This window comes from Xenopus laevis, chromosome 8L (assembly GCF_017654675.1).
Source record: "Xenopus laevis strain J_2021 chromosome 8L, Xenopus_laevis_v10.1, whole genome shotgun sequence".
NCBI lineage: Eukaryota > Metazoa > Chordata > Amphibia > Anura > Pipidae > Xenopus > Xenopus laevis.
In genome coordinates, this window is record NC_054385.1 from 36742178 (window position 1) to 36766623 (window position 24446).

General features: G+C 40.1%; 2 protein-coding genes across 3 annotated transcripts in view; one reads left to right on the top strand and one right to left on the bottom strand.

Annotated features, from left to right (window-relative positions):
* Positions 1-295: 295 nt before the first annotated feature.
* On the top strand, positions 296-16856 carry atp1b4.L (ATPase, Na+/K+ transporting, beta 4 polypeptide L homeolog). Its single transcript, NM_001096501.1, has 9 exons — positions 296-502; positions 1733-1778; positions 6401-6560; positions 7969-8097; positions 10932-11036; positions 11874-12070; positions 13291-13347; positions 14997-15089; positions 16279-16856. The coding sequence occupies exons 2-9, from the start codon at positions 1734-1736 to the stop codon at positions 16435-16437; spliced, it is 945 nt and encodes a 314-aa protein (NP_001089970.1). The 5' UTR covers positions 296-502; position 1733; the 3' UTR covers positions 16438-16856.
* Positions 16857-23785: 6929 nt separating this feature from the next.
* lamp2.L (lysosomal-associated membrane protein 2 L homeolog) overlaps positions 23786-24446 on the bottom strand; it is a 41315-nt gene continuing 40654 nt past the window's right edge. For both annotated transcript variants that reach the window (XM_041572703.1, XM_041572702.1), the window contains exon 9: positions 23786-24069. In XM_041572703.1, coding sequence (XP_041428637.1) covers positions 23927-24069 — 143 coding nt within the window. In that variant the 3' untranslated portion in view covers positions 23786-23926. The remainder of the gene's footprint in view (positions 24070-24446) is intronic.

Sequence of the window (24446 nt, forward strand, 5' to 3'; positions counted from 1 at the left end):
TCTTCCTGCCATGGGAAGAGCCCAGGGCTATTCCCATGATAGTGTGACATATTCATTACGTCATTACAGTTGCCTGCAACTAGTGTTGTGTTTGTTTAAAATTTAAACCAATCTAGCCTTTAAACAACAATATCCAAGCAGATCAAGTCTCACCAGAGAAGAACTGATACTTCAGCAAAGTAGATTTTTTTTTTTTCAAATGGCCGGAACCAAAGAGATAAAAATAGTGTCAGTCTTGCAAGTGGCTGCCAGCTTGGGACTGAGTGACTGACAGCCACATCTTGCCTGTTTTTCAGATTAGAAGTCTGTTAGGTGAGCTGATCTCTATTCAAGAGAACGCTGGATGAGATTCCTTCTTTCAAGAAACCCTATATTAACTTTTCATAAGTGACTTCTACGTTGAAGCACAGAAGAGCTATGAGATAACCTGTCATACTGGCAATCTTTTTGATTCGGAAATTAGAAATATCAGCTCTTACAGAGTTTCCCAGATACACAGAAGGTAAGCAGCTGTCTCTCCGCGTTTCAGTTCAAATTTCTCTTGGAGCATTATTTTCTATTTTGTACATTCTGCCTGAAGACCATGGGGAGGTCTAAAAGTTTATTATTACAGCTATAGGTTTCTTGTGATAAAAGCAACATGTTGGCTAAATGTATATAGGATTACATTTTTGTAAATGTAGGGCATACTCTAAACCAGAGTGAGATTCTATCTAGTTCCTCATTAATATATAACAGCAATCGAAGAGTCACTGTATTAGACTTTTAAAAGTGAATTCATTTTGACTTTTAATTAAATCTGGATCTTTTTAGGGTGATGATAGTCCAGTTAGAATTAACATATTTATATGGTATTTATATTTATATAGTACAGTAGATTTTAGGTCTGTAGCTTATTGTGCTCACATTTTGTTCCTTCCTTACATAAGGGCACCTATGCAAAAAGAAACTACCATATTACTATCACCAGAACAATAATAATTATTCATATTTCTAGTGGGTATAAATAGATTGTACAGTGCAGTAGATGGTGTAAACCCAAGCAATATGGCAACCTCTATGAATATCTATGAATGGCTTGTTTTGGATGAAAGAAGCATCTAAGAACAGATATGTGTGGGTAAAAAAATATGCCTACAGTTGGCATATAAGTATAAAAGATTTCATGATACGTGGCAAAACAAGCTCAGTGTACAGAGTGTCTCTCAACAGAAGGGTGCCCATATTGCCCACCTGATGTCAGACTCGTAGTTTCATTGGCCATGCCTGTCCTGTAACTAGGGATGCACCGAATCCACTATTTTGGATTCCGAATACCGAAATGAATCTGAATCCTAATTTGCATATGCAAATTAGGGATGGGAAGGGGACAACATTTTTTGTTTCCTTGTTTTGTGACAAAAAGTCATGCGATTTCCCTCCCCGCCCCTAATTTGCTTATGCAAATTAGGATTCTGATTCGGTTTGGCCAGGCAGAAGGATGCGAATCCGAATCCTGATGAAAAAGGCTGAATCCTGGCCGAATCCCGAGCCGAATTGTGGATTCAGTGCATCCCTACCTGTAACCATTACTTCATCTTGCAAACATGCAGAAAACAATGGCTGCCATCCTGTGTACAGTTTGTTTTTCAATATCCACCAAAACGCACTGAACTAGAATTCGATTAGAATTCGATTTTAATAATACATGACTTTGTAATTATTTTGTTTTTTTTACTTTTTCACCCCAAAGCATGGCGACAACTGCTGGTGAACAAGCGAATTATCTTCAGTCAGCTGTAAGTACAAATTTTTTGCTATTGTTTTTATAGTTATAGGTTGATATAGGAGTTAACTTTCTCATTAGCCAAACAATATCTTTAGCACAAATCCTACATGTCTACTACTAGTCACTACTTAATGGCACTGTATTTAGTGATTCCTGAAAGAGGAAGGACAGGGCAAATGCCAGAGGGGCTGCTGTAAGATGCCATCGCAATGACTATTTAGTGGGCTGGCTGAGGACTAGTTGGACCTCTGTGTACTTAAAGGATAAGGAAAGTCTAAAAAAGAATAAGGCTAGAAATGCTGTATTTTGTATACTAAACATAAGCATGAACTTACTGCACCACAAAGCCATTAAATGAGTTATGCTTTCAAAGTTAGCCACAGGGGGCTGTCATCTTGTAACTTTGTTTAACATCTTTGCCTGACCCTGACCCTGCACATGCTCAGTGTGGTCTGGGCTGCTTAGGAATCGTCATAAACAAAGCTGCTTGAATTCTGCATGGCTGGGAAGTAAGGCTCCCCCTGCTGTTCATAAGTATGATTGTTTCCCTGCTCAGCAGTTAGGGACCATCTGACAATTCCTATCCACAGCAGTAAATGAAGGGTGAATTTCACTGCATACAATCAGGTTTCTTATAAAAACGGTACATTAAAGTAATTAAAGTATATTGGAGATAGGTTTCTTTTTCATTTAAGAAAGTAAAAATGGGATTTTATTTTTTTGCCTTTCCTTGTCCTTTAAAATGCTAATGCCTATTTTGAGTCCCAGTCCAGACCTGGCTGAATATCTTTATAGCCCCATCCTCCACAACCTTGGGCCATTTGAAGTAATGCACACATGTACAAATACACTGACAGTGCTCTTTTGACACTATGCCCCTGGGGAAGAATTTGGAAGTTACTGTAGATAATAAGTGTATACAAAACCCAAGTTGCAGTGCATGCTACAGCATGGAATGCTAGGGAGAGTTGCATTGTGGGTAAAACAAATTATGGTCATTTGCAATTGGCAGGATTGGCAAGGGTGAGTTTAACCAGTAAGAGATACTGGTGTTTTTGTGTTTTTTTTGTGCTGAATGCCAGCATCTGAATTGGTGGCATGCAACTTTGGGGTCCCATTAATTACTTTTAATATGAACTACAATGTAAAGTATTTCATAGAAGGTATTCATTATAAATTAGTTGAGATTTCAGCACACAGAATCCCTTGGATTCTTTTCTAGAGATATAAAGGTTCTAGAGATATGGAACCCCCCATGTTGTACCAAAATTCTCTGCATCCATTGCAAGCTGGATACTGAATTCTTTTTCCCAGTCTTTTGAGGCAAATATTTGTATAGTTCATTGTTTGTTTTAGAACTGGCCGTGACATGATTTATGGATTCTATAACATAATATTTTTTCATATTAATGTATATTTCACCCTCCTTGGGGTATCATATCTGGAAAAGAATTAAAGAGTCTTTTATGAAAAACTGTGCTCAGTACAGGGCCATAGCTATTTTAATAGTAGGAACAAACTGCCAGGCTTATTCCTTCTAAAGCTATGGCTAAGAAAAACCATTTCTGGTCACTCTGTAGTTGGACACATCCCATTCTAGTTTATTGTAAGGACAAGTTTCCCAAACTCTGGGGTAGAACATCTGAGGCCCTCATGCTTGCCTTTGTCAGGCGAGCATTTGGTCATGGATTATTATTTGCTGTCTTGGTTACTCACCTTGTGGGTGAAATTTACATTTTTGTCTAAATGCCATTGATACATTATTGCTTCATACCTCCTTATTGTGTTATAATCAATTACAACAGAGTTTTTTTAAGGCTTCTTGGGGTCAGTATCCCCTTGGTTATCACAATATCACAGATATATATTTGTTACCAGGGGCATCTTTTTCCATCCCTGGTAAAGCCCTGTCTAAATCAAAGTTCTCCCCAAGACATAAAACATTGTTTTATGTTCAATTTTCCTTAACAATGATTCCTTATTAATTTACGTGCATGCAACATACCTTATCCATTGAGTGTCATGCAGTAATGCGTTTAAACTCCTGGTCACTTGAGTGTTGTCTCTTCCCTAGTACTGGCAAATTGTATAGGGTGTTTATAGTAAGCCGACAGGCAAGGCATGAGTAGCAATAGTGAGTTCTGGCAGGATATCATCGCTTTCTTGGACACACTCCATCTTTTATCACCTGTGTGGCATTTTGTGATACCAAAATATGTTTATTTGCCTCATTGTTAACTAAGAAAGGTACCTTATCCCACTAGGAGAAAGGGTTGGTTAGTTAGTTAGTTAGTTAGTTAGTAAGTTAGTTAGTTAGTTAGTTGGTTAGTTATTAGGGCTTTCATGAAATGTCTACTATGTATCACAAAGAAAAGTTGTTTGTAAAATGTTACAAGGAATCTTGAAATTGTCCGTAGCCCCTTTTCTAAAACTAGAACACATCTACATTGTAGCTGAGGTCACATTGCTGTTTGTTGAGAAGAGCTGAGAGGGCAGTTGGCACGTTGCCCTATGCTCCAAATATGATAATATTCCAAATGTGTGGAAAACCTGGAAGTATTATGTAGGCCTTGTATGCTATTATTTATCATACATCTGGATGGGTCTCCAGTCTAGAACCATTGTTTAATTTTTTCACTTTGGAGAGATTTCCCACTGTAATATCACCAGTTGTATACATTAGTCAGTCGTACGCTATTTGCAAATATCCACTAAATAGTCTGGGCAATATGTAGTAGTAGGCACAGAGAGCAATAACTGTATCTTGTAGGTCCCACCTGATGAATCTCAGATAGATAGAGGTAGGTAGGCACAAGTTCCAATAATATACAAAAGGGCGGTTGTGGGAGCACTCAAAAGGCTAGGTTAAAGTATATTTAAGTATAATGCAAGTGCAACTTTTCAATGCACGTTCCCTGGTCCCCGGTCTCATAATTAATTCAGAATATATATGCAAGTGCATGTGTTTACAAAACAGGGGTTTTTAGTTACAAAGTTATGATCATAAAGTTGATAAGCCACCATACCATGTCAAGGTAAACCCCATACGGTGGTCCCTAACTTGTTTACCTCTGGTCATAGTATAAAAAGTCTTCTCTGCATAGTAGCATTACTTGTAATCAGTGTCTCTTGAACCTTGGTATCAGTCTGAGAGCTAAATCCACCCCACCAGTATGCGGCTTTTAAGAGGGAGCGATTGCCCGAATCAACGCCCATTTTTAAAAGCATAGGACCACCATTAGTTCAATGGGTTGGGTATGGGGTGCTACAAACCACATGAAGCTAAGCCACAGCTTCTGGCTACAATACAATATACAAAAAGGGGGGTTGTGGGAGCAATCAAAAGGCTAAGTTAAAGTATATTTAAGTATAACGGAAGTGCTACTTTTCATGCACATTCCCTGGACCCCTGTCTCATAAATAATTCAGTACCGTATATGCAAGTGCATGTGTTTACAAAACAGGGGTTTTTAGTTACAAAGTTATGATCATAACGTTTATAAGCCACCATACCACATCAAGGTAAAGCCCACACTGTGGTTCCAATAACCAGCTGGGCCATATGAACAGACAGTAATAACTGTAATCTATCTGCTATGTACAGTAAATATGGTTGAAAGAACAAGCAATTCTGAAAAAAGGCACATAAATAGGAAAGAAAGGGAACATACAGTAATACAAGTAATTTGAAGTAATTTGAGCCACAACATTTTTGCACCTTTCAATGTATTTTACTCACAATTCAACATTTCCCCTAGAATATTGAACATATAGGACCTTGTAAATGACAGGTGCTTGTCACTGAACTGCAATAATAAGGACAGTGGGTGCATTGGAATTAGGTGCAAAAAATACAGGTTTTATGTGTAGTATTTTCACACATGCCAATTTATGCACCATGTTGTGCCTAAAACTGTCCCAACTAATAGTAAATGTTGCCCTATCCTGTAACAGTGAGGATTTCATCCAGCAAAGCTGTGGCACGTGGGCCTGTCTCTTCAGTCTTGGCTTTCACCTGCTTTGCTTTTAATTGCCATGAGAACACTAACTCACTGAGTATGCACAGGTCCTGATTTGTGCAAAAGATGCATGAAGTGATGTTACCCACATAAAATGACCAATGGCTTGACCAATAGTATTGGTAAGAGCTCCATCCACTGTGCCGACTTTACCAGCTATTTCAGCATTTCTATACAAGTAGGTAAGTGCAATGATACATATAGTAATTTCAGGGAGTTTTGGCACAGTGTTTTTGGGCTACTAAAAATATGGTTCTCATACATCATTGCCATAAGAGCCGATTAGTGAACAAGACAACATCACCTGCAAGAGTCTTGTCTGATGTGCACCCACCTGGATGTACATACTGTAGCTGCAGCCATAGATGAACACTGCAAGGAACTTCTAGAGGCTTTCAAGTGATGCCTTCTGGCCATGGCCTGAGATGATTGCAGCAAATGCCCTTAACCAATAAGCCTTAGGATGACAAACATATGCAGTTCATCAATTAAAGAAGTACAAAAGCCAGTAGGCAAACAACACTAGAAACAACAGCTGGTGCCAATAGAGATTATCTAACTCAATAATCAGTCCTACCAGAGATGAAGGCATGGTTTGTGGTTGCTGTTTCAGGACAGTATGAGTGACGGGAGGCAACATCATCCAGAGGAAGCTGGGGAAAAAAAGCAAGAAGAACAGAAGAAGTCTTGGGGGGAATGGCTTCAGGACTTGAAGATCTTCATCTGGAATCCAGAGAAAAAAGAAGTACTAGGAAGAGACAAAAAAAGCTGGGGTAAGTTGTCACGGTAGAGTTCTTTTATAAAGAGAGACTTGTGTCATGTTTCATGTATTGAATCTAATGTGACTGCACTCGATAGCATGTGCACCTAAGTTACAAAAATGGCTTTACTGGGAAAAACTGGACCATTATTAAAATTAGATCATGGTTATTTTGGTTTCATGTCAGCTGATGTTCAGATTTCCACAGCTTTGACAAGCAGGTGAGCTTGCAGCACATTCATATTTATAGGAAATGCTTTATAGATAGTGATATACAATGGGGGTGTTTTGTCTATATATTTAGAGCCGAACACTGTATTTGTCACTTCCCCAACAGTTTTCTGCCATTTGTCTGTAGGAAAGAACTTCCAACATTCCCAGCTCAAATTCTGCCCATGTTTAGCTACAACACTAGTCTGCACAGATCATGTCATGTTTAGTTTAACCCTAATGCTTTCTGGTAAGCCTGCCACTGGTTTTGTGATTGTATGGCTGGAAAGTAACTAATGATTATGGGCGAGTCTAGAAATTGACTCCCAAATTTTGGGGCTGCCCCCCCTTGGGTTGCCTGGAGCAGTGGCAGGAGGGGCTCGGACTGAAGGTTAATTTGGGTCAGAAATGTGGTCTAAAGGAACCTTGCTCTGCTAGATAAACCTGAAAGCCCACTATGAAGGTCAGTAAGGGTGAAATTCATGATGAACATTAATTTTAGGGCAGAGACACACTCGAAAATTCAGGGAGATTAGTCGCCCAGCGACAAATCGCCTCTTAGTTTGACTAATCTCCCCAAAATACCTTCCCGCCAGCTAGAATGTAAATTGCCGGCGGGATGGCACTCTGAGTGCTTCGTTTTCGAAGTTGCCTGAAGTTGCCTCATGAGGAACCTTCGGGCAACTTCAGAAAGCTTAAGCGATCCGAGTGCCATCCCACCGACGATTTACATTGTTGCCAGCAGGAAGGCATTTAGAGGAGATTAGTCACCCGAAGAAGAGCTGATTTGTCCCTGGGCGACTAATCTCCCCAAATCTTCGCATGTGTCTCTGCCCTTACTGTGCAGTGTGCAGGAACTATGGTTGAATGATGGCTACATTAAGGTTTAATTGTATAATTAATGTTTTTATGGACTAAGTGGTCTTAAAATAAAAAAGTTCAGTAACCACTGGTGTAGACAGATGGCATCATGATGGCCGAATGCAGCTTATTACTCAATAGATATCCATAGTATGAGTTCTCATATCTGGGGCATCTACCAACCCAGGTGTGAGTGCAAGAGACAAGAGTTGGGTGGGGAAACAGGACCTGAAACGGCCCGGGAAATTTCAACCTTGTGAATATAAAATACAAGAGACACAAGCTGGATGAACAGCTGTAAGTTTAATAACATTGTATTCTAACCATGTTGTTTCTCTTCTATTTTCCAGCCCTGATTTTACTCTTTTACTTCATTCTGTACTGCTTTCTTGCTGGGCTGTTTGCTCTCTGTATATATGGCTTGCTAGCCACAATTAGCCCATATGTTCCTACTTATAGAGACAGAGTTTTCCCTCCAGGTGAGTATTCCACTGGATTTTAAAATATTGTTATACTAATAATATTCATGTGAAAAATATAATCAAGGCTGGTTTTACATAGTGGGCGCCCCTTGGCCTGCTGCTGCGTGTTGTCCCTGTCCCCTCCCCTTCATTCCTGCACATGAGCAAATATTCATAATTGGGTCCAGAGCACTGGGCATTGGCATGGGAAATGTAAAAAACCATTGTATTCTCCTTCAAGTCCCCAGTGCTTCGCAATCAATGCGGATGTGGCTGGATGGCCTCCCTTAAAATCCTGCTGCTCTAGGCCCGGCCTTTCCACAAATCCGGGCCAGAATATAAGTATATCTTATAAGAGAATCTATCATGTGCTTATTGTGTGTTTTACCACATCCAGTTAGTAAAAATGTTTTTTTTTGTAGCATCAGTGCTGCCTCGTTAAACCTGAATAGTTCCAAATTGTATATATTATAAATATATTTTACGAGTGATCGCATAAGAATATCTCTTCAGCAGAACCATTGATAGTGGTTCACCTTTACCTTAACTTTTTGAATGTTATAAAAAGGCAAATTCCTGGAAACTTTTCAAATGGTCTTATTTAATTTATTTTTTTTATAGTTTTTCAATTATTTGCCTTCTTCTTCAGACTCTTCTCAACCTTCAAATGGGGGTCACTGACCCCATTTAAAAAACAAATGCTCTGCAAGGCTACAAATTGTTATTGCTACTTTCAATAAATAATCGTTCTATTCAGACCCTCTCCTAGTCATATTCCAGACTCTTATTCAAATCAATGCATGGTTGCTAGGGTAATTTGGACCCTAGCAGCCAGATTGCTGAAACTGGAGAGCTGCTGAACAAAAAGATAATTATCCAAAAAAACAAATATTAAAAAATGAAAACCAATTGTGAATTGTCTCAGAATATCACTCTCTACATCATACTAAAAGTTAACTCAAAGGTGAACAACCCCCTTTAACCCTGTGCACACTCCTGATTCAAGATTAGCTTGCCTACGCCATTTGGCTCCTTGCATTTCAGAATTTAAAGCACATTTACAGTGTCTTAAATTAGTGGTTGTTCTCCTAATGTGTTTTACTGAATATATAGTCTATGTTGGCCAGCGGGGCCTTCATTAAAATCTATGCAGAAAGGAGGCAGAACAATCTAAAGTCCACGTTAAAAATATGCTTGTAAAAAGCTTGCTGATCATCACTTTCTATTCACATCCCATAGCCCTTCTATGTTCTATTGTGTTGTAACACACAATTACAAGACGCCTGAAAGGGGACAACCCAAAAAGGGCAGTACATGGAACTTACCATAACAGTTACAACTTACTTTGTACAGAGAGATTTCATAGATCTGTATTAGCACAGGCATTAAGTACTTCTGCAAGAAAATATTAGGATATAGCACCCTTTCAGTAAATGAATTCTGCCTACCACTGATCTGTTATTGAAAGGTTTGGATGATCCGATGTTGTTGGAACTTGCACCTTGTTTTCCACCAGAGAGGCTATTTGATTTGGGAATCAGGATGGTATGTCTGGCACTGGCTTCCTTGGCACGGCACAAGACATTTTGCATTCCCATGGATCAAAATAAATAAGGCATCCCTGAAGCTGGCAGAAGTAACTACTGAACCCAGAGCTCTTAGTCAGTCTTGCAAAGAATCTCCATGCTCTAATTTCTGTATGACCTTCATAGGTCACTCTATATATTTGCAAATTATTCACACCCTTCAGTATTCTACTTCTTTTTCTGAATAAATTAAATTCTGCACTGAGATAATATTTATTGATACTGATTTTAGATTATACAAGAAACCTGTCTGTTGCATAATCTCGCCATTAAAGGGAAAATATACCCCCCTTTTTGGCATGAGCTAATTCAATTGGGTTTTTGTAGTGCCTAAACAGTATTTGACATACCTGGGGGCCAATTCACCAAGCTCGAGTGAAGGATTCGAAGTAAAAAAAAAGTGTTTTTTGGGCTACTTCGACTATCGAATGGGCTACTTCGACCTTCGACTACGACTTCTAATCGAAGGATTCAAACTAAAAATCGGTCGACTATTCGACCATTCGATAGTCGAAGTACTGTCTCTTTAAGAAAAAACTTCGACCCCCTAGTTCGCCATCTAAAACCTACCGAACCCAATGTTAGCCTATGGGGAAGGTCCCCATAGGCTTGCCTAAGTTTTTTTGGTCGAAGGATAATCCTTCGATCGTTGGATTAAAATCCTTCGAATCACAGTTTTTGCGCTAAAAACCTTCGACTTCGATGTCGAAGGATTTTAATTCCCAGTCGAATATCGAGGGTTAATTAACCCTCGATATTCGACCCTTGGTGAATTTGCCCCCTGATGTCACAGATTAAAAGAAATAATAATCTGTCTGTCCACACATTTTACAACCCCCTCTGTGAAGTGATGGATTCTGGGACTTGAATTCCCTCTAATTCCCATAGCAGGTAAAGCAGAGATTATCTGGAAAGCAGAGGGACTTCAAGTCCCAGAATTCATCACTTTACAATGGAACAAGTTGAGGATGGGGTTGTATTATTCTGTAAGTCTAAGGGGGCTGGGACATGTTTTTGGGTAAAAATACATTTATATTTATTTCTAGAAGCTCAGATAGTGTTTATACACCTCTTCTACATAAGCCCAACTGAATGAGCTCATGTAAAAAAAAAAGGGGGGGGTCTTATTTTACCTTTACAATATTGTTACCCCATCATTTTAATTACATGCTAAGACCATGCTGTGTAATTTCTAATAAAAAGGTATGCTGATAAATACAAGCTTTCTGCAATAAATAATATGTGTGTGTGTTCTGTTTTCTCAAGGTTTAACGATAAGGCCACAATTCAATGCTCTTTATTTTTCATTCAATCCATCTGATAGAAGCACGTGGTCATCACATGCGGAAAGTCTAAACACATTTCTGGAAGGTATGCTTTTACCTGGGGTTTTTTTTTTCAAATTAGGACCCTACACATAAATATATATATTAGGAGCAGCGTTGGATGAAGTCTTGGTAAGAACTGTAGCAACATATACCTTTCATGGTTTTCATGTTTTGTCAGAATGCTATTTCTTGAAGAACTGATTGCAGTGATGTTAGATAAAAGTTATAGATTTGTGCAAGAACTGTCAATTCCTGGCATACTTCCTGTAACATCTGGGAAGGGCAAACTCGATAAGTGCAGATAAACCTATACATATAGACATATACATATAGATGTGGTGTAGTGTCAGAATATGAACGATATGGAATCTTAAGAACACCCTGCATTGCTTTAAACTTCTGTCTGCTGGGAACTGTGTATGGAATAAGAGAACACTGTGTCAAAGTATTGAAACTGCAATGGCTTACACCAAAGATGGACATAGACCCACAGATATTATCGTTCAAAATGGTTGCAGGATCCATGTGTAAGCAGCCATATTACACCTAGATGAATACTGTATGTAAATCATTAAGGGCAGTTGGAAAGCCACATATAGTAGTATAAGACTAACTCCCCCCAATTTTTCCAGCCTGTTCTGCTGCTGGTGCAGGTGCTCCCTACAGCTGAGATCAGGAGAATGGTCTGTAGTCCTTGCTGTATAACTGGCAGTATTTTGCTTTCTTTGAAATTCAACCATGTTTTTTGGCAACTGAACACTCCAACACACAGTCAAGCAATCGGTTTTTGGGTGGGCCCCTGGTGTCCCAGTCCGACACTGATAAAATGTATTACCCATAGTGGGTGAATTGCGTAACCTGCGCTGTGTTCTCTCCTTAGACTATAATGATGAGATCCAACAAGAAAAAAACCTTGAATGTACCCCGGGAAAATACTTCTTCCAGCCAGGGGAAGATCATGAAGAAAGGAAAGCTTGCCAGTTCAGACGTTCATTGTTAAAAAACTGTTCAGGAATTGAGGACCCAACCTTTGGTTTTGCACAAGGGAAACCATGTATCTTGCTAAAGATGAACCGGGTAATGCTAAATAACAGTACACTAATGTCCACCGATCTGTCTGGAATTTATTTAGAGTTCTCCTAAGATTAAATGGATTAGATAAGTAAGTAGGACTAGTGATTTTGCACATACAGTCTCTCAAACAGATATTATTAAGGCTAGTGGTCCAATGACCCTCTAATGCTAATTCAAGTTCTCTGCAGAGCCCTCAAGTTAAGCTTTTTGAAGTTTGCCTTGTTGTTCCACTTTCATATCAACCTCTGTCCCCCATGTCCCCTGCTCCCTTCTGAGATGGTATGTGCAACCACACCTCCTGTCATTTTGTACTATAAGGGCAATGGTAAATAGTGAGTATTGATCACTGTGCCCTTTGAGGAAAAATTACAGTCCCATTCCTGGGACACTCAATTTTTTACATTCATTTTACATCCATCTGTGGCATATCATAGTGCCAATAGCCAAGAATCTCTTCTGGACTATGAAATCAGTGGTCTGATCTCCCCAGTTCACCCCAGAAAGGATGCATCCGTTAAACTGTCCCATTAGGTATTTCCATAAATGCCTGGAAATATTTTATGGCAAATCCTAAGAATTCCAAGATACTGTGCACTTTAATGTTCAACATTGTAATTCTGTGGCTTTAGTAAATCTAGTGTACATAAAGGATCCAGAGACTAACAAAGAGGGGAAATAAGTTATTCTTTGTATTTATATTTGAGAACATCGAAAATCAGATACCTACCCCATCTACTTCAACAACTCAAATCATAACTTTAATATCTGGCTAAGCAATTAAATAAATAAATAAATACATAAATTAATAAATATTGTTATATAGGTCTTAAAGGAAAATTAAAGATCTGTACCTCCCAATATAGTCCCAGTAGCTCCCCATCTTTTTTTTTTTTTTTTGCTGATTCACAACACTTGCCCTGGGTTTCTAATAGTTACTTGAGCTAAGGCAATGATTTACAATGTATGGTATTTAGTTAGAATAGAAAAGGCAGGATACAGAGCTAATTACTAATTAATTCATATTACATGGCAGCTCATAAACTGGTACATTCTGCGTTGAAATTTACTAATCAGCAGTGCAGCGTCAGCTTTGAAGCTTGAATGCTAAAGGCTGCCTAATTCTGAGATACGGCAAATACACATTCAGAAGCCAATATGAGAAATTAAATGAATACTGTAGTAAACTGGATTTGTGCTGAACTGATACAATTTATCTTTCCTAGATTGTCGGGTATCAGGCTGGTTCTGGAATCCCTATTTATGTCACCTGTGAGATTTTGGTAAGAACTGTTTAATAACACAATGTTGGTCTGGCCCACGGGGATACCAAATGCTCCTAAACATTTGGGGGCAAATTCCCTAATCGTCGAAAATTCGCCAGCGACAGATTCACAGCCATCGCAACACTTTGCCAGGTGTAAATTCACTAGGACAACGCTAATTCACTAAAGTGCGAAGTTGCATCCAGGGCCCGAACGCTGGGAAATTTCCGCTAGCTTACTTTGGCAATCAAAGCGAGGATTCGCTAGCGTTGCCTAATTGGCTTACAACGGGAAATGATAAAGTTACATGGACGTATATGTTGCAGCAAATACATTATACAAGTCCAGGGAACCTTGATAAATAAAATAGAGTTGTTATAATGCCCTACGCATGAGCCCACTGTATAGTTAATGTTCCATATGTTAGAAAATGGAGGGGGGTACCCGGTTACCCAAAAAAATGTTTACGGACCTTTGCAGGCTATCACTCTGAAAAAAGGAAAAGACGCCAGCCTGTTTTGGGACTTTTTCCACTAAAAATTGAGGAAGTCCTATGCACTCCATTGCACTTCGCCAGGTCTGAGCTAGCGAAGGCACGTCTGGCGAAAATTCACCTGGCGTTAAGAGTGCGAAGCAGCGCTAGCATCTATCTCCTTCGCTAGTGAATTGACGCCTGCGCCCATTAGGGAATCGGCGGCGTCCCTGCGGGCGGTAACGCTAGTGAATTGACGCCTGCGCCCATTAGGGAATCGGCGGCGTCCCTGCGGGCGGTAACACTAGTGAATTGACGCTAGCGTTAGCCACTTCGCCCTTTAGGGAATCTGCCCCTTGGCCTTTTTAATGGTTTTCCCTATTTCTTTATGGCAACAAAGAAGTTAAATAATGGAAGAACACAGTATAGTATGTAGTAAAAAGAAACTAGGAGAATAAGAGGTTAAGTGAGGAGAGGAGGTATAATAGGTTGAAAAATGGGCCCTCAGCCAAAGATTTTCTGGTGGGTCCCTGGCATCCCAATCCTACACTGTAATAATGGCACATACCAAAATAATCTGTACTGTATGGATGAGTTAAGGCTGTCCAGTCTTCAACTTTTAGCCTTAGTTGAGGACAGATGGACCAGTCAAAATGATTGAAGCTCTCTTGTCAAGCAGGGAGAAATTTCAATCTTGGCCTCTTGCAGCACAGCAGACATAGATGACTCTATACCTGTAGTACAATAATACAATTGCCTATATGTTACATAAGGAGGGAAACTCTGGTTTAGGTGTGTCATACCAGATATTGGGGTAGGAAATACCCTCATGTAGGGGGGTTTGGGCAACTTACTAATTTTGGCTACTTGCTATTCAAAAGAGCCAATATATACAGTGTTGCAGCTATAGACTGGGACATTGAGGATGCAGTTTGAATATTGTGTCTAGTCATTGGAGTGTCTGTACAAGACCATTTATTTTCTTTTGTACCCTCTCACTTCTCAATATGGACATGAGACACTAAGCAATAACTATGGTATTGGTCAGTGAATATTTTGCTTACACTGATCACAATTAACTGAGGTGGGTGTATTGCAGGATCTGATGGATCATCTATCTTCTAGCTGTGGCCTCCTGGAACTTTTCCACCATTTATTGTGCTGATTTCAATAACATTTGATCTTGTTTCCATAGAAAGCTGATGCGAGTTACCTTGGCCCAGTCAACTTCTATCCATCAGACAAGTTTGATCTCATGTATTATCCTTACTATGGTAAACTCACCCATGTAAGTAACTAAAGCAATTATAGCAATATTCACCGTTGCTTAACTAGAAGAGACTTCTTTCTGGGGTACCTTTAGAAAAGTGATCCCCAACCAAAGGATTGCAAGCCCTCACCAACCCCTTGAATGTTGCTCGCAGTGGTCTCAAAGCAGGTGCTTATTTTTGATTGGTTGGGGGCAAGTTTTTCTTGTATAAAAAATAGGTGTACTGCCAAACAGATCCTCCTATAGGTTGCCAGTCCACATTGGGGCTACTAAATAGCCAATCACAACACTTATTTTGTGCTATCCAGAAACGTTTTTCATGCTTGTGTTGTTCTCCAAATCTTTTTACATCTGTATGCTGCTTACAGTTTAGTGATTTACATAAAAAAAAACTTTTAAAAGTTTCAGTCTTTTTCTGCCTTCGTTCTCTCTATTGCAAGTCTGGGTAACTGTACTTGGAAGTTAAATTAATTGATAGCTCATATTACTATAGGACATTTCCTTAATTAAGTGAAGTACAATAATTTGTCCTAGAGTGACATTTGATCTGATTTCATTTGGTCTTAATCGAGGCAGCTTCTGCCAAAGATACCCTTTCTCATTGTGTACCTGTTGTCCTTATCCAGCCATAGCAACCATGGTTTTGTGCAACTGGACCTGCCCTAGACGCTAAATTAAATGATGAGCTCCCTAATGATGGAATGGAAATTCAAGCACTAGACCTACAAGCAGCCAACTGCCTTCAGAATATTTTTATCCCTCTTGTTTATCAAGTGTTTCCTTCCTATTTCCCTGCTTATTCAAATGTTTTTTGAAGGCAAACTCCATTTAAAACTATAATTTCCTAAATAATTCATCTACAGAGTATTAAAATAATTTGCAGGAAACAACTTCACATAACATCTAGTGATTCAGGGTGGCAAGATCAAGATGTTAGATAAAAAGAGTATTGGTGGTCGCTAGAAAGAGATTTGGAGAATGTGCTCAGCATCTGTATCTACTGTAGCCAAGAACAGCAGGTGGTGAAACCATTGACTGTGGAGCATTTGTAACATACACAAAGTGGTTGGCCTGGGAAGTCCATATACAAAAATCGGTATATTGTCATTTAAACCAGAAAGCCAGTATTTTCGACCCACTGACTATTTCCTATTAATTCGTTTGCAAAGTAAAATTTGCTGTGTAATTCTCCCGCTTTCTCTTCTAGGTAAACTATACATCCCCTTTAATAGCCATGCAATTTACAGAAGTGAAAAACAATCAGGACATTAACATCCAGTGCAAGATCAATGGCAAAGATATTATCAGCGACCATGACAAAGACCGGTTCCTTGGAAGAGTGGCCTTCACGTTGCACATTGGATGATTTATGTGATCCCCTAGGGTTTCATTGGGAAACTTGGCATTGGCCCCTGACCAATCCTACTGTAGCTAATTAACAAGAGTCATTTTGATTGGTTTGGCTGGAGGAGTACAACAGAGGTATTTGTTGGAGGCCCCATGGCTGAATCTTTCCACTGACGCTGCTATTACATGGTTCTGTATAATTTTTTTTTTTACTTTTGCTCATACTGGGGGCCCCTTCTTCCATTCTCTTCTTAGCCTTATCACCCGCCCCTAACCCTCTGCGTGTCCGGGATCTCTACCATGCAAGATGTATTGGACATTCATGACACTTAGTGAAACCCCAGACCTCCCAAAGAGTTTTTTTCTGTTTTAAATGTAATTTTACCTTAATTTACCTTTTTGTGAAATTCTCGGCCAGTGATATAAAAATTGATCATGAAAACACAGAACATCCAGTGGTTTGCTTCTCTTTTATTAAGTGCATGTCTCCATGCCATGAATGAAGAGAAACCGTGTTTGTTTTTCAATTTAAATAGGCAGATAACTGAATGTAGGCAATGGTAGAATTGCACCTTGTTTGATACTATAATGCCTGTAATGCAATATTCAAAACTATTTCACCCAGTTGTGTATGTGAAGATGGTGTCTGAGACAGGTCTGGACTGGGATTCAAAATAGAATCTGGCATTTGAAGTAAACAGAGACCAAAACATCCCCCACAGGTAGGGTTGCCACCCGGCCGGTATTTTACCGGCCTAGCCGTGGCAATGTAGCTGCCAGTAAATTTGTAATACAATCAAAAGGAGCCCTTGGCCTGCCCCCAATCCCCTGCAACTTACCTTTTCTTTTGCCTCTTCTAGCGTCTGCAGGTCTCCGTTGCGTGGCCCCGCCCCTTTGACATCACGCCCCACCCCTTTTGACGTCACATCCCGCCCATTTGAGGCCCCACCCCCAGCAGCCGGTAAAATTTTTTATAAAAGGTGGCAACCCTACCCACAGGCCAAATAAATAGTGATTGTCTATGACATCTTACAGCAGCCCCTCTGGCATTTGCCAGAACCAACAGGGCCTGGTCTGAGAATTGTTTGAGAGTCTGGATCCTTTGACCCACAACAAACTTCCGACCCATTTATCTGGTACCCTCTACCCTGTGTTGCTGGAGCCGGCACTTAGTGAGAGTTGAGCAACTGTCACTTTCAGAACAGTGAGGGTAGTGCATAGTAACATGCACATGTGGGTGGGGAGAATAAACTGCAGGTTTCTAAATATTTTTCCTACCGCTCCTCCATGATGTGACAGTTGCACATACACTTTTGCATGTAGTGGGTCCTAGCAGGTGAAAATATGTTACAGGTGCAACACCAGTTAATCAGTGTATCAGAGAAATGAAATAAAACGAAATGGAGAGAGAATGGTGTGTTATTCTGGAGACAGTAATTAGAGAGAGAAGGTTTACTTCTTTTTTCAGTTTTAGATTATCACCAAGCTTGCTGCTGGGCTCCAGTAAGTGCTCCTTGTGCCGCTGCAGTGAAATAGTAGGTTCAACAATAATATAACTAATATAACTGTAGCAAGGTCCCGGGCATTGAGTGATCCCTATCAATCACCTTCACCCTCATTATCACTTGAATTCACTGACTTCCGGGACACTTTGTTTTCCAAAGATGTGTTTATTGATTCACATATCCATCACATTCATAATTCAGACAGAAATGATGTATAAGAGTTTTTCTGCAAGGACCATAAATGGAACCTAATTAATATGAGAGAACAGAGTTCTGTTAATGTCCTTCCCAGACCCCTCGTGCAGTACATCAGCGGCTCAGCACTCACAGATTCCACTTTCTTTTGTGTTTTAAGATTGAATTTAGAATCAAAACAGAAAAATGTAACTATTTGAGCACATTAAAAAAAACACGACTTTAATGATTAGGTAAATGGGAAAATGCAATTAATGATAAACAAAGAAGTAAAGGTTCCATTAAAGGAGAAACAAACCCTTAATAAAAAAAAAAACCCTCCTCCCCCTAGCCTACCTGCCCCCCCCCCCAGGCCCCTAACTCTTTACTTACCCCTCCGTGCAGATTCTGTCCAGCGGAGTTCATGGGTGCCATCTTCTTTTCTTCGATAATCTCCGGAAACCGGCGAAGCGGCGCATGCGCAGTTGAAGCAATTTTCTGTTTTTGCGACAACTGCACATGCGCCGAAACTCACGAAGCGCTGGTCTCATTCCAAAGATAACCGAAGTGGCTGAAGATGGTGCCCGTGAACTCCCCTGGACAGAATCTTCACGGAGGGGTAAGTGAAGAGTTAGGGGCATTTGCCCAGAGTAGCAGCTAGGCTGGGGGCTCTATGTAGGGTAGGGTTTTTTCTTTATTAAGGGTTTGTTTCTCCTTTAAGGACTGTTCCATATACATAGGAGTTTTGGAGGCACCATTTATAGTATGTGGTCTCTATGGCTGCCTGTTTCTGACAGATATATTCAAGCTGTGACCAGTAGGTGGCGGCACAAAGGAAAATAGAGATTCTTCTTACTTTCTCTATACAGTGTCCTGCATGACAGCAGATGCGGGCGATCAAAGTGCAATTGCACAACATTATGGTATTTATAATTTGCTGTAATGACCCCCAGTTCAGCATGTGTGGCTTTGAGCTCCCAGCACAGAAATCCAACAGCCGGGGCAATAACAAAAAAAGCTGAGAAATCTAGGCATTCGGTGGCATATTTGCAGGTACAGAGATTATTCTTACAGTCAATGGGGATCATTTAGAAACACGGGCGAATTTACACCTGGGCAGTAACCCATGGAAACCATGAAAAAAGCTAATCACTGACGGTGATATAGGTTGCTATAGGCTACTGCCCAGGAAACAAAAATGTCAATGATTATTTCAGGGCTATAAATCACTTCCCCTTATAGGACATTTTATTCAGAGCCCCACTCCACTATTCAGTGGGAATGTTCAGAAACAGTTAACAGGGATTCCGCTGACAGGCAGTTCTGTATGGATCACTGAAGCTGGAGGACATTGTTTAATGTACATGCCAAGGTAAGGCAGTTTGGCCGACTCCAACTGTACTGCCCTGCCCTCTGGGAATGTATTCCAGCTCAGGGGGCATTTCAACAGACCAACTTATTTTCCTTTCCAAACAAAACATACAATGGAAGGTGGCGATACCCATGTATGTACAGTACTGGGCAATTGCAATCATAAGCTCGTGACTCTCATCATGACTCTAGATCTTTTTTATGGAGGTTTAAAGAAAGATTTGAAGCTGTTTCAATCTTGACTGCGACTCTTTGAGCTCCAGTGTGCGCTCCCGAACGATGACCGATTTCAATCTTAGGGGCATATTTATCAAAGTGCAGCGTGCCAGTTTGTCAGAAAGTGTTAACATTTAGCTAAGGCCAGAACCTCAGCACACCACGTAGAAACTGCAATATACACTATAAATAATTACTGCACAAACCAGGGGCGTAACTACAGAGATAGCAGACCCTGCGGCTGCAGTGGGGCCCAGGAGGTATAGAGGCCCCATGAGACCCTGATTTTTTATACTATTTCAATAAATATTGGTAAAACAGGTCAACCCCTTGACATTTTTGGGGCCAGAAAAATAATTTGCTGTGGGGCCCATTAATATGTAGTTACGCCACTGGCGCAAACTAAGAACTGTCTGGTTAAGGGGAAATTAATGGAAGACAGACCTAATCGATGGGATACATTTTCCCATCCACTATTCCTGCGATCACACAAAAGACTGAACCCCAAGGATTGGAATCATTTACCGGATACCAAAGAACAGTTCTTCTATTAGCAAAATACAGCGAGTGAGTGATCCTCTTCCTTCCTTCTACTTTCTTCAAAATCCAGCGGCATGTGTAGTAGAACATAACAGCCAGCTTTTTAACTCTATTGTGCATTTGCACCTGCATAAAGAAAGGAGGGAAGAGGATTGCTCGCAAGTACCCCGGGTTGGTGCAGTTTTCTGCTAACATTAGCACTGGCCTGGGGTATCACATAAGTGAGTAAATTCCGTGGGGAGCAGCCTCCATCAATTAGACCTGTCCTCCTTTCTATCGGTCTCTAGATATCCCTATGTGCAGCAGGCTAGTTCCCCGGGGAGTTGTTTTTGGCAGTTGCCCCTGTGCAGTTTTTTTTCATAACCTTTATTTATCAGGCCTCTTAGGGGCAGATTTACTAAGTTCGAGTGAATTTTCGAAGTACAAAAAGTTCGAATTTCGAAGTAATTTTTTGGATACTTCGACCATCGAATAGGATACTACGACTTCGAATTTACTTCCATTCAAAGTAAAAATCGTTCGACTATTCGATAATCGACGTACTGTCTCTTTAAAAAACTTCGAATTCAATACTTTGCCAGCTTAAACCTGCCTAAGTGCTATGTTAGCCTATGGGGACCTTCCAGAGCATTTTTCTACGTTTTTTATATTCAAAGGAAAATCGTACGATCGTACTACGATCGGAATACGATCGTACGATGAATGAAATCCTCCGACTTGGAATGTCGGAGGATTCTATTCGATGGTCGAATTTCGAAGTATTTTCCACTTCGAAATTCGACCCTTGATAAATCTGCCCCTAAATGTACTGGTACAGCAGTATATTACAAATATTACAGTGTATATCAAAGGCACTGTGTAAATAACATAATGAGTATCAATGAGAAAAAAAAAATAAGTCAACAGAAGTTCCATGTTGTGTGTCTGGTTACAGAAGGAATATGTATTATTATTAAACAGTACAAATAAAAAAAGTTATGTTCAATTTGAAAATGGGTGTGTACTCTCTATCTCTTACCTGTATTGTAGGGGCTGTTCTGTAGTACAGGCATGGGACCTGTTATCCACTATGCTTGGGGGTTTTCTTTATAACGGATCTTTCCGTAATTTGGATCTTCATGCCTTAAAGAGATACTGACGCCAGAAATTAAACTCTACAATCGGAATACGAACGTACGATTAATAAAATCCTCCTATAAGGGTTAATCTTATAGGGTATATCTTCGTTTGGATCAAGTATAAGCTACTGTTTTATTATTACAGAGGAAAAGGAAATGATTTTTTAAAATTTTGATTATTTGGATAAAATGGTGTCTATGGGAGACAACCTTCCCGTAATTCGGAGCTTTTTGGATAATGGTTTCCGGATAACGGATCCCATACCTGTAGTGTAAAGGGGAGGTTAACATTCACCTTTTCGTGTTTTAGTATTAGGCGGAGGGCCATGAACCCCACACCTTTTTAAACTACTCTGGGGCAGATCTCTTGGTATACCAGCATTCCATTCGAGTTATATTATGCACCTACGGGCTTGAACAAGACATTGGGGGATAACTGTCAGTTGAACCGAGAGTCATCACATGCACTCAGAATGGCTGATTCTGGAGAAGGTTTCAGGAGCGTTTCAGGAGCCTCTGAGAAAGTGGAGCCCTTGTGCAGTTTAGGACCCTTGTTAACCAGTGAGCCTTAATGACTCCTCAGCATGTAAAAGAAAAACAAGAGGAGATGCTTGCATGAGAAATTAACTTCCAAAGGGCATGAAGTTATTAGTGCTGCACATCATAAATGAATAAAGCAAGCAGAATTCAGAAAAATCACATTTTATACAATTTTCTTTTTTTTCTACTGAACTATACCATATGCAGTGCGGGCTGATATGCCCCCCCCCCAACAAGTGTCGCTGGATTTTTCCCATAATTGCATCATCATTTCTGTTTTTTGATTGGCACAATGACAACTTCTATCAGTGTTCTACAGTCTATTGCTTCTGGACTCCATGGGATGTGATAGTAATCACTTAGGGGCACATTTACTAAGGGTCCAATATCGAGGGTTAATTAACCCCCCGATATTCGACCATTGAAGTAAAATCGTTCGACTTCGAATATCGAAGTCGAAGGATTTACCGTAAATACTTTGATCGACGATCAAAGGAAAAAAAACGATTAAATCCTTCAAATCGAACGATTCGAAGGATTTTAATCCATCGATCGAAGGATTTTAATCCATCGATCGAAGGATTTTCCTTCAATCAAAAAAAGCATAGAAAGCATAGAAAGGTCCCCATAGGCTAACATTGTAGCTTGGTGGGTTTAAAGTGCCGAAGTAGGTAGTCGAAGTTTTTTTTAAAGAGACAGTACTATTGAATGGTCGAATGATTTTTAGTTCGAATCGTTCTATTCAAAGTCGTAGTTGAAGGTCAAAGTAGCCTATTCGATGGTCAAAGTACCCAAAAAAAAAAAAATCTAAATTCAAAGTTTTATTACTTCGAATCCTTCACTCGAGCTTAGTAAATGTGCACCGTCAAGTACCTGAATAATGTCTCACTGACCTGCAAAGATACTGTGGCCCACGTGGACTGGGAAACTCCATTTGAAGCGGTAACAGCCAATGGGTCTTTAGATGCCACTAGAGCTGTTAAGTGACCCAATCGTTTTCACTTGACCTGGCTCAGGATTTATTGGCAGGGAATATCTGTCCCACTCATTAGGGCTCATTTATCACAACATGATACTGGACCCCGGAAGCCATCAGACTGGCATTGAGGTTTTTACTATTTATGGGTAAAGTTCCCAGCATGATGGTTCTGGTTATTAAACCCACAACCACCCTGTGATGGGTGACAAATATGGGTGACAAATATGTGGCATATGGAAACCTCACTGGAGGAGAAAGCTGAGGACAGACATCACTGGGGAAAGTGGGGTACAAGTGATGATGCCACCTTGCGATGGGGAATGGGAAGGCGCTATTACAGTGAGAACTGGATCCCTTAATCAGCCTGAATCTGTCCAACCCATGAGGCTGATAAGCACATCTCTACTGTGAAGGTTTTGTTGAGGAAATCACAATGTTTGCCTTAGGTCTAGTAACCCATAGCAACCAGCTATCAGCAGGTAGAATTTACTGGGTAACCTATTGAAAAGCAAACACCACATTAGTTGCTAAACTCCATAAATATTTTGGAGTTACGCCCAACCACTTTTAGTTCAGGGTAATGAAGCCAAATAAATAGGTGTTATCACCTAAATATATTATGAGTTATATTCATTTTATCCAAGCGAGACCCTCCCTATGGGAAAATGGATACACTGGGGGTAAAATAACAAAAGGACTAGCAACCGTTAGCAACCAGATGTAGAGCAACTACTGACTGGCTGTTATGGGCTACTAGAACCAGTGCACAATACTAAAAGCAATTAGTGCTAAGATCTAGAGCTCTTGCAAAGTCTGGACAATGCTCTCCCGTTACCGACATCCAGTCACTGCTTGATTGCGACTCCCCAGTGTAGATTTAGCCACATGACAAATAAATGCAGCAGAAAGAAAGTTTAGATCAGAAAAGGTTAAGAGCTTATATTCGGGGCCTGTTGTGCCGGCTGGTTTTGGCCCAGTTCTTAGGAGTTTATACACAGCTATGCATATAGCTTGCAGCATCGTACAAGAATAAATTGACTTAGGAAGGATGAAAGAAAATAAACATTATACAGACTGATAGCCTGTGCGACTTTTTCTCCTTCCAATTAAATAGGAGACAAGGACGAGGATTATAAGAAAGACAAGCAAAGCCCCAACTGCGATGGGAATGAGAAAGCTCAGGTCAGAGTCAGCAAAGCATTCTTCAGCTGTGGGGAAAGAGAGAAAGGAGCAGAATCAGTGCATTTGTTTCCTACCTTCTATAAGTCAAACTGAAAAGCCTACAGTCAGTCAATTCACCAAGCTGGGCAAACCACATATAGGCTCCAGCTACAGAGGATTGGACATATCCAATGGAAAGGGGCGGATTACTGGCAACCATGTCAAAGATCAAGTATCCAACATAATTCATAGAACGTCACTAAAAATGCATTAAAATGCATATTTCTATTACTATTAAAAACATATAACAGATCATTACTTTGTTTTGAATCATCTACCCCCCTCCCTGTAAGTAGTTGGATTCGTTTAACTACTAGTAGATCACGGACCTCTGTTGCAACTGGTTTGTCTTACAATGAAGCAG